We start from the raw sequence: 10,279 nt of genomic DNA on the forward strand, positions 1-10,279 counted from the left end.
CGGCCCGGCTGTCCGTCAAGCAGGCGCGCCGAGCTGAGTGGGGCGGCGCGCTGCCAATCATCTCGGAGGGCGGGTGGAGAAGTGCCAGCCCTTTCTTTATTGGACGCGCGCCACGTCGCTCATGATTCCCAGCCAATGGGAGCCGCGTCAGCTGAGGGGACTAGCGGTGTAGTCCCGCCTCGCTGCGGCGGTTCTGCTGTTTCATTAGTGGAAAGGGCAGCCGCTCAGAAGCGCGAGCCAATCACCGCTCAGGACACGCGGAGGAGCCCGCCCACCTCTCTTCACCCCGCCCTCTCTCCCATTAGACAGCACGACCGCCACTCTAACCGGGATGACCAACCCGAAGGCGGAGAAGAGGAAAAGTCTCTCGCGATTCGCCAGTCAAATGTCAATCAGCAAGTTCTTCCCACTGATTAGCTGATGAGGCGCTTTCCGCCCTCCCCGGGCACGTCCCTGGGACGATTATACGCGCACAAAGAGCGACACTCCCGAGGCGAAGCCCTGGGGCCCAGTCCCCTCCACTTATCCCGAGAGGCCGCCCCGGTGAGGGCAGCAGAGCCCATTCCTGCTGTTTGCAGGCCGGGGTGAGGGGGAAGTGTCTCTGGGGTTGGACCCTCACAACAGGGCCCAACATGGCGCCCGCGTTGCCCCGGTAACGGCCACTTCCTGCGGCACTTCCGGCCGGTGAGCCCAAGATGGCGGCGCCCATGGCGGGCGCCGGGCCGGGGCCGCTCCCGGTGCTTCGGGTCGTGGCCGAGTGCGGGCGAAGCCGCGCCCGGGCCGGGGAGCTGCGGCTGCCGCGGGGGACCGTGCCCTGCCCCGTCTTCATGCCCGTGGGCACCCGCGGCACCGCCAAGGGCCTCACGGCCGCGCAGCTGGCGGCGCTGGGCTGCCGCATCTGCCTCGGCAACACCTTCCACCTGGGCACGAGGCCGGTGAGCGGCGACGGGGGAGGCAAAGGGGGGCTGGAGGGGGGGGGGGGCCGTTCCCAGACCACTCCCTGACGTGATTCCCAAGCTCCAGGTGACCCCTTTTCCCCCCACAGGGCCCGGAGCTGATCCGGCGTTCCGGGGGCCTCCACGGATTCATGGACTGGCCCCACAACCTGCTGACGGTGAGGGGGGGGTGGGAACCCCCCTCCTTGGGGGGGGACACCCTCGGGACCCCCAACCCTCACCCCCCAACCCCAGGGGCTCCCTGACCCCCCCCTTCCAATTTTGGGTCTCCCCCCCCCCAAATAACGGGGCTGAGGGAGGGTTTCTGTGCCCCCCCCATCCCCAATTTTGGGTGTGTGTCCCCCCCAGGACAGCGGGGGGTTCCAGATGGTGTCCCTGGCGAAGCTGTCGGAGGTGTCGGAGGAGGGGGTTCTGTTCCGACCCCCCCACGGGGGGGACGAGATCCTGCTGAGCCCGGAGAAATCCATCGAGATCCAGAACGCCCTGGGTGAGCTGGGGGGGGGGATCCCAGGACACCCACAGTCCCCCCTTGGATCCCCCCTAGGGCCCTGAACCCCCAAATCCAAGGGAGGGGTCCCAAAATTCAAGAGGGGTGTCCCAGGACATCCCCAACCCCTCCTTGTCCCCCTTGACCCCCCCAAATCCAAGGAGGGGAGGGCCCAAAATCCAAGGGGGTTTCCCAGAACACCCCCAACCCCTCCTTGTCCTCTCCTGACCCCCCAAATCCAAGGAGGGAAGGGCCCAAAATCCAAGGGGGGTGTGTCCCAGGACACCCCCAACCCCTCCTTGCCCCCCCTTGACCCCCCAAAATCCGAGGAGGGGAGGGCCCAAAATCCAAGGGGGTTTCCCAGAATACCCCCAACCCCTCCTTGTCCCCCCTGACCCCCCAAATCCAAGGGGGAGGACCCAAAATCCAAGGGGGTTTCCCAGAACACCCCCAACCCCTCCTTGCCCCCCCTTGACCCCCCCAAATCCGAGGAGGGGAGGGCCCAAAATCCAAGGGGGTTTCCCAGAACACCCCCAACCCCTCCTTGTCCTCTCCTGACCCCCCAAATCCAAGGAGGGGAGGGCCCAAAATCCAAGGTGTGGGTGTGTCCCAGGACACCCCCAACCTCCCCCTGGGTTCCTGAACCCCCAAATCCAAAGGGGAGCTGTCCCAGCACACCCCTAACACCCCCCTCCAGGGCCCTGACCCCCCCAAATCCAAAGGAGGGTTCCCAAAACCCAAAGGGGGGGTCCCAGGCCCCCTCTAACCCCCCCGTGCCCCCCCCCAGGCGCCGATATCGTGATGCAGTTGGACGACGTCGTGAGCAGCACCACGACGGGGCCGCGGGTGGAGGAGGCCATGGACAGGTTGGGACCCCCCCAGGACCCCCCCAGGACCCCCCCAGGGACCCCGCCTGACCCCCCCTGTCCCCCGTGCCCCCCCAGGTCCGTGCGGTGGCTCGATCGCTGCGTGGCCGCTCACGCGCGCCCGGGGGAGCAGCTGCTCTTCGCCATCATCCAGGGGGGGCTGGAGCCCACCCTGCGCCAGCGCTGCATCCAAGGTGGGGCCTTCCTCGGCACCACCATCAGCCTCAGATCATCCTCACCCCCCCACCTTCCTCACTCTCCTTGTTCTCACCCCATCCCTGGCAGGGGGTGGGTCCGGGGGGGGCTCCGGGGTGTCTGCAGGAGGTTCGGGGGTCCTGGGGAGGTTCAGGGGGGTTCAGGGGGGTTCAGAGGGATCTGGGGGAGGGTTCAGGGGGGTCCAGGGGGGTTCAGAGGGATCTGGGGGGGGTTCAGGGGGATCCAGAGGGGTTCAGAGGGATCTGGGGGGGGTTCAGGGGGATCCGGGGGGGAGTTCAGGACAGTCCAAGGGGGTTCAGAAGGGTTTAGGGTGCTCAGGGCAGTCCAGGGGGGTTCAGGACAGTCAGGGGGGGCTCAGGAGGGTTTGGGGGGTTCAGGGCAGTCCAGGGAGTCGCAGGAGGGTTTAGGGGGCTCAGGGCAGTCCAGGGGGGTTCAGGACAGTCGGGGGGGGGGGGGGCTCAGGAGGGTTTAGGGGGCTCAGGGCAGTCTGGGGGGGCTCAGGGGGGTTTTGGGTGTTCAGGGCAGTCCGGGGGGGCTCAGGAGGGTATAGGGGGTTCAGGAGGGTTTGGGGGGTTCAGGGCAGTCCGGGGGGCTTCAGGACAGTCTGGGGGGGGTTCAGGAGGGTTTGGGGGCTTCAGGGCAGTCTGGGGGGGCTCAGGAGGGTATAGGGGGTTCAGAAGGGTTTGGGGGGTTCAAGAGGGTTTTGGGTGTTCAGGGCAGTCTGGGGGGGCTCAGGGTGGCCCAGAGGCGCTCAGGGGGGTCCATGGGGGTCTCACAGCCCCCCCCCCCCCCATCCCCAGCCATGACCCAGCGGGACGTGCCGGGCTTTGCCATCGGGGGCCTGAGCGGGGGCGAGGACAAGGGGCGGTTCTGGCGCGCGGTGAAGTTCAGCGCCGAGCGCCTGCCCCGGGACAAGCCCCGTTACCTCATGGGCGTCGGGTGAGTGACTCCGGGGGGGTGGGGGTCACTCCTGCCACCTGCCCCTGACCCCCCCGGGGCGGGGGAGACCCCCTGAATCACCCCCTGTCCATGATTTCCCCCCCCCCCTCCAGCTACGCCACCGACCTGGTGGTTTGTGTCGCGCTGGGCTGTGACATGTTCGACTGCGTGTTCCCCACCCGCACCGCGGTAAGGGGGCTCGGGGGGGGGGGTTAGGGGACCCCAGGGGGGCTCTGGGGGGGGGTTAGGGGACCCCCGTGCCCCTCCCCTCCCGAGGGACCCCCTTGACCCCCCCTCCCCGTGCCCCCCGGCAGCGTTTCGGCTCCGCCCTGGTGCCCTGGGGGTCCCTGCAGCTCAAGAACCAACAGTTCGCCAAAGATTTCCGCCCCATCGACGAGGACTGCGCCTGCCCCACGTGCCAGAGGTGGGCTGGGGGGGTCCAAGGAGGGTCCGGGGGGGGTGTTTAAGGGGTCTAGGGGGGTCTGACCCCCCTCGGTGCCCCCCCCCCCCCCAGGCACAGCCGGGCCTACCTGCACGCGCTGCTCCGCTCCGAGACGGCCGCGCTGCATCTGCTCACCCTGCACAACGTCGCCTACCAGGTGGGGCCGGGGGGGTTTGGGGTGAGGGGGGGGGGTCTCTGGGGGGTCTCACCCCCCCTCTGACGCCCTCCCCTGGCCCCCCCTTTCGCTGGCAGATGAAGCTGATGGGCTCCATCCGGGAGAGCATCCTGCGGCAGCGCTTCCCGGAGTTCGTGCGGGAGTTCATGGACACCATGTACGGGGGGCGGGGGGGGGCCCCCGCCTGGGTGAGGGAGGCTCTGGCCTCTGTGGGCATCACCCTGGACTGACAGGACCCCTCCCAATCCCAGGGGGACCCCCCCAGCTTCCCCTGTGCCCCCCAATCCCAGGGGGGACCCCCAGACCACTCCCTGTGCCCCCCAGTCCCTGGAGGGATCCCCAGACCCCTCCCATGGCCCCCAATCCCAGGGGGGACACTCAGTGACCCCCTGTGCCCCCAATCCCTGGGGGGACACTCAGTGCCCCCCTGTGCCCCCCAATCCCGGGGGGGACTCCCAGACCCCCCCCCCGTGGTCCCCAATCCCTGGGGAACCCCCAGACCCCCCCCCATGCCCCCCAGTTCCCAGGAGGCCCCCCCCTCCCCCCCCTATTTTGTGTGTGTTCCCCCCCTGTATTTTTATACTTTTTATGTGGTTTTTTTACTGCTTTGGGGTTTTTTAAGGGAGGGGGGGGAAATAAAGCCTTCCCTGGGGGGAACAGCTCGTGTGGCTCCGAGTGGGGCTGAGGGACCCAGGTGGGTCTGGGGGGCCCAAATGGGTCAGGGGGGCCCAAATGGGTCTGGGGGACACATTTTGGGAACTCCAGAATGTTGGGGGGGGAGAAGAGGAGGTGACTGGGGGGACCCTCGGGGGTCCCGGGGCTGTGGGAGGGAATGGGGGGGGGGGGATTCCCAACAGGGACATTCCCATTCCCACGGTGACCCTTTGGATGTGCTGGGAGGTGACAGGGATGGACCAGGACCCCCCTCAGCGTTGGGGGGGCACAGGGGGGGCCCCTTGAGGGTCTGGAGACTTGGGGGGGGGGCTGTGCTGGGGGTCCCTGGGGAGGTGGATCCCTTGGGATGTGGATCCCTTGGGAGGTGGATCCCCTGGGAGGTGGATCCAGGGGGGCTCAGCCCTTGGACAGGGGGGTCCATATGGGGGTCGGGGGGGTCCATATGGGGCTCAGGGGGCTGGACCAGCCCCCCCTTCCTGCACCCACCACCCCTGTTTTCATCGGGTTGGGGGTCACCCCGTTGGCAGGGCCGGGGTGACAACGTGACACCCGCACGGCCACAGTGACAGCGGTGTGGCCATGGTGACACCCGTGTGGTGACACCCGTGTGGTGACACCTGTGGTGACACCTGTGGTGACACCTGCGTGGTGGCACCGGCGTGGCCTTGGTGACACCGGCGCGGTGACACGTGCGAGGTGACACCGGCTGCGAGGTGACACCGGCGCGGCCGCAGGAGGAAGTTTGAGGAGGGATTGGAAGGGGTGGGGTCCCCGGCGAGCGGGAAGAGGGACCGAGGGGGGTTTTGGGGGTGGGGTCAGGGCCGGGCGTGGCACGTGCGTCACCTGTGCCCGCTGATTTCTGCCACCGCCGCCGGCCACCGCGGCCACTGAGCCAGTGCCACCCGGGCCGGGATACTGGGAGCCACTGGGAAGGGCTGGGAGCCACTGGGACTTGCTGTGAGTGACTGGGACACACTGGGACACACTGGGAAAGGGTGAGAGCAGCTCCTGGGGTTAACTGGGAGACACTGGGAGCCACTGGGACTTGCTGTGAGTGACCGGGACACACTGGGAGTGACTGGGAAAGGGTGGGAGCAGCACCTGGAATGGAGACTGGGACACACTGGGACACACTGGGATGGGCTGAAGCAGCACCTGGGGTTAACTGGGAGACACTGGGAGTAACTGGGAAAGGCTGTGGGCAGCTCCTGGAATTAACTGGGAGACACTGGGAGTGACTGGGAAAGGGAATGGGCAGCTCCTGGAATTGAGAGACACTGGGAGTGACTGGGAAGGCTATGGGCAGCTCCTGGAATTAACTGGGAGACACTGGGAGTAAGTGGGAAAGGGAATGGACAGCTCCTGGAATTAACTGGGAGACACTGGGAGTAACTGGGAAAGGGTGTGGGCAGCTCCTGGAATTAACTGGGAGACAGTGGAAGTTACTGGGAAAGGGTGTGGGCAGCTCTGGGAATTGACTGGGAGCGACTGCAAAAGGCTGAGGAAACTGGGAAGGACTGGGCAAGGCTGAACTCTGCACCTGGGCAAACTGGGAAGGACTGGGCAAGGCTGAACTCTGCACCTGGGCAAACTGGGAAGGACTGGGCAAGGCTGAACTCTGCACCTGGGCAAACTGGGAAGGACTGGGCAAGGCTGAACTCTGCACCTGGGCAAACTGGGAAGGACTGGGCAAAGGCTGTGTGGCAAAACCAGAGGGATGAACTGGAAAAGCCCTGGGGTGAACTGGGAGAACTGGGCAGAGCTGGACTCAGCCCCGGGACCCCCGTGGCTCCCCTGAGACCCCCCAACTGGTTTGACTGGTGGAACTGGCCGGGCCCCAGCGGTGCCTCCCGCCCTTATCACGGCCGGCGGTGCCTTATCAGGGCCTGGAGAGGGAGGGGGGGAGAGGGGGGAACAGGGGAGGGGAGGGGGGGTCACCCAGGGACCCCCCCATACTGCGGGGGGGGGGAGAGGGGGGGTCACCCAGGGACCCCCCACACTGTGGGAGGGGGGGGGGAGAGGGGGAACCCTGGAACAGGGGAGGGGAGGGGGGTCACCCAGGGACCCCCCACACTGCGGGAGAGGGTGGGGGGGGGAGAGGGGAGGGTCACCCAGGGACCCCCCACACTGCGGGAGGGGGTGGGGGGAAGAGGGGAGGGTCACCCAGGGAACCCCTACACTGCGGGAGGGGGTGGTGGGCAGGGGGAGAGGGTGGGTGAGGAGAGAGGGGGGGGCTTGGGTGCCCAGCAAGTGGGGGGTGGGCACTGTGGGGGGGTCTGGGTGCTCTGGGAGGGGGGTCTGGGTGCTGTGGGAAGGGTCTGGGTGCTGTGGGAAAGGTCTGGGTGCTCTGGGAGGGGGGTCTGGGTGCTGTGGGAGGGGTCTGGGTGCTGTGGGAAGGGTCTGGGTGCTGTGGGAGGGGGGTCTGGGTGCTGTAGGAAGGGTCTGGGTGCTGTGGGAAGGGTCTGGGTGCTGTGGGAGGGGTCTGGGTGCTGTGGGAGGGGTCTGGGTGCTGTGGGAGGGGGGTCTGGGTGCACCAGGTGGGCACTGTGGGAGTGGGGCCGGGGGCCAGCGAGGCCCTGGGGGGGTGCCCAGCCAGGGGGATTTGGGTGCCACGGGATTGGGGTGCCCACCCAGTGGGAGGGATCAGAGTTCCAGTGTGATTTGGGTGCTGACAGGATCAGGGTGGGTGCTGGTGTGATTTGGGTGCTGGTGTGATTTGGGTGCTGGTGTGATTTGGGTGCCAGCAGGATTTGGGTGCCGGTGTGATTTGGGTGCTGGTGTGATTTGGGTGCTGGTGTGATTTGGGTGCCAGCAGGATTTGGGTGCTGGTGTGATCTGGGGATCAGGGTGCTGGTGAGATTTGGGTGCTGGTGTGATTTGGGTGCCAGCAGGATTTGGGTGCTGGTGTGATCTGGGGATCAGGGTGCTGGTGTGATTTGGGTGCTGACAGGATCAGGGTGCCGGTGTGACTCGGCCACCAGCGGGACCGATGTGCCAGCCCCGCCCCGGTGCCGTGCCCGCCCCGATGCCCCCTCCTCCCTCCCGCAGGTGCCCCATGAAGCCCGTGCCGATCTCCCGCCTGCTGCTGCTGCCGGCGGCGCTGGCACTGGCACTGCTGGCGCTGCGGGAGCAGCAGCGGCAGCACCTGCCCACCCAGCCCAGCCCGGTGACCCCCGGCCCGACCCCCCGGCCCCCGGCCCGCAACGGCACGGCCCCCGCGCGGCACCCGCTGCAGCCGCCGTACCCGCACCCCTACCGCTTCCTGCTCAACCACCCCGACAAGTGCCGGGCGCGGGTGCCGCTCCTGGTGCTGCTGGTGGCCTCGGCGCCGGCGGACTTCGCGGCGCGGGACGCCGTGCGCCGCACGTGGGGCAACGAGAGCTCGGTGCCGGGCGCGCCGCTGCTGCGGCTCTTCCTGCTGGGCGTGCACCCCGCCTTCGACGCCGAGCTGCGGCCGGTGCTGCGCGAGGAGGACGAGCTGCACGGCGACCTCCTGCAGCAGGACTTCCTGGACACCTACAACAACCTGACGCTGAAGACGCTCATGGGGCTGGAGTGGGTGAGCCGCTTCTGCCCCAACGCCACCTACGTCATGAAGGCCGACACCGACGTCTTCCTCAACCTGGACTTCCTGGTGCGGCGGCTGCTGCTGCCGCCCAAGCGCGGCTTCGTGACGGGCTACGTGTACCGCAACACGGGCCCGCTGCGCAGCCCCGCCTACAAGTGGTTCGTGCCGCGCGAGGTGTACCCCAACGACACCTACCCGCCCTACTGCGGCGGGCCCGGCTACGTGCTCTCGAGGGACGTGGCGCTGCGGGTCTTCGCCGTGGCGCAGACGGTGCCGCCCATCAACATGGAGGACGCCTTCGTGGGGCTGTGCCTGCACGCGCTGGGGCTGCGCGTCCGCGACGGGCCCCCCGGCGCCTTCACCATGTACCGCCTGCCCTACGACAAGTGCCGCTTCTCCCGCCTCGTCATGGTGCACCACTACGCCCCGCAGGACCTGCTCCAGGTCTGGCCGCACTTCAGGGACGCCCCCGTGGAGTGTCCGTAGGGACGGGAGCTGCCGGCGGCGCCGGGAAACCCCGGTGGCACTGGGAACTGCTGGTGGTGCTGGGAACTGCTGGGGTCACCAGGAAACACTGGTGGTACTGGGAACTGCCGGTAGCACTGGGAACTGCTGGGGTCACCAGGAAATGCTGGTGACACTGGGAACTGCTGGTGGCACTGGGAACTGCTGGTGGCACTGGGAAATGTCAGTGGCACTGGGAACTGCTGGAGTCACTGGCTTCCCTTGGTGGCACTGGGATCCACCGGTGGCACTGGGAAATGCTGGTGGCACTGGGAACTGCTGGAGTCACTGGCTTCCCTTGGTGGCACTGGGATCCACCGGTGGCACTGGGAACTGCCGGGGTCACTGGGAACCATTGGTGCCACTGGGAACTGGCAGGAGCCAGCGGTGTCACCGGGATCCACCAGTGTCCCCTTCCACCGACTGTCCCCGGGATGTGCCGGCAGCGCCGGGAACCGCCGGTGTCACCACCACGGACTGTGCCTGGTCCCGGCTCCGGAGCAGCCGCTGAACTGTTCCTATGGCTCGGTCAGGGCCGGGATCTGTCCTGTTAATTTATAGCCAATGTCTGCAATAAAAGGGCTGGAACCACCCGGAGCCTCGGCCGGTCCTGGATCCGGGCTGGGAAGGGTTCCAGGCGGCATTCCCGGTGTTTGCCAGGACAGGCCTCATTCCAGCCAGCATTCCTGGTGTTTGCCAGGACATTCCTTGTCCCAGGCAGCCTTCCTGGTGTTTTCCAGGATGTATTTTATCCCAGGCAGCCTTCCTGGTGTTTCCCAGGATGTACCTTGTCCCAGGCAGCATTCCTGGTGTTTGCCAGGATGTATTTTATCCCAGGCAGCATTCCTGGTGTTTCCCAGGATGTATTTTATCCCAGGCAGCATTCCTGGTGTTTGCCAGGATGTATCTTATCCCAGGCAGCATTCCTGGTGTTTGCCACGATGTATTTTATCCCAGGCAGCATTCCTGGTGTTTGCCACGATGTACCTTGTCCCAGGCAGCATTCCCGGTGTTTGCCAGGACAGGTTTCGTCCCAGGCAGCATTCCTGGTGTTTTCCAGGATGTATTTTATCCCAGGCAGCATTCCTGCTGTTTGCCAGGACGTGCCTCGTTCCAGGAGGCGTTCCTGGTGTTGGCACTGGACACGGAGGCCAGGACTGGAACAGCCCCTGTTTGGCCCCAGGGATTTTTAGGAGATGAATCCTCTGAATTTGGGGGAGGATTTTAGGAGAATCCTCTGAATTTTGGTTTTTATAGAGAAGACCATCCTGAATTCAGTTTTTTTTTTTTAAGGGACAAATCCTCTGAATTTGAGGGTTTTTAAGAGATAAATCCTCTGAATTTTGTTTTTTTTAGAGATCATCCTGAATTCAGGGGGTTTTAAGGACAAATCTTTTCAATTTGGGGGTTTTTAGGAGAATCCTCTGAATTTTGGTTTTTATAGAGAAGAT

General features: G+C 66.0%; 2 protein-coding genes across 7 annotated transcripts; both read left to right on the forward strand.

The window, feature by feature from the left end:
* Positions 1-95: 95 nt before the first annotated feature.
* On the forward strand, positions 96-4,624 carry QTRT1 (queuine tRNA-ribosyltransferase catalytic subunit 1). Its single transcript, XM_051775375.1, has 10 exons — positions 96-935; positions 1,046-1,114; positions 1,305-1,443; positions 2,231-2,309; positions 2,388-2,503; positions 3,326-3,464; positions 3,578-3,653; positions 3,779-3,888; positions 3,979-4,063; positions 4,159-4,624. The coding sequence occupies exons 1-10, from the start codon at positions 696-698 to the stop codon at positions 4,309-4,311; spliced, it is 1,206 nt and encodes a 401-aa protein (XP_051631335.1). The 5' UTR covers positions 96-695; the 3' UTR covers positions 4,312-4,624.
* Positions 4,625-5,394: 770 nt separating this feature from the next.
* On the forward strand, positions 5,395-9,751 carry LOC127464916 (beta-1,3-galactosyltransferase 5-like). Of its 6 annotated transcripts, XM_051775377.1 has the most exons (3): positions 5,592-5,699; positions 5,783-5,806; positions 7,805-9,751. In XM_051775377.1, the coding sequence occupies exon 3, from the start codon at positions 7,812-7,814 to the stop codon at positions 8,808-8,810; it is 999 nt and encodes a 332-aa protein (XP_051631337.1). In that variant the 5' UTR covers positions 5,592-5,699; positions 5,783-5,806; positions 7,805-7,811; the 3' UTR covers positions 8,811-9,751. The 6 variants fall into 6 exon arrangements, with proteins under 6 accessions (XP_051631343.1, XP_051631342.1, XP_051631340.1 ...); XM_051775383.1 differs by lacking the exons at positions 5,592-5,699; positions 5,783-5,806 and adding an exon at positions 5,395-5,469; XM_051775382.1 differs by lacking the exons at positions 5,592-5,699; positions 5,783-5,806 and adding an exon at positions 5,425-5,518.
* Positions 9,752-10,279: the final 528 nt, after the last annotated feature.

This window comes from Manacus candei, unplaced genomic scaffold, assembly GCF_025592945.1.
Source record: "Manacus candei isolate 608988 ecotype Guabito, Panama unplaced genomic scaffold, ASM2559294v1 h1tg000293l, whole genome shotgun sequence".
NCBI classification, from domain to species: domain Eukaryota; kingdom Metazoa; phylum Chordata; class Aves; order Passeriformes; family Pipridae; genus Manacus; species Manacus candei.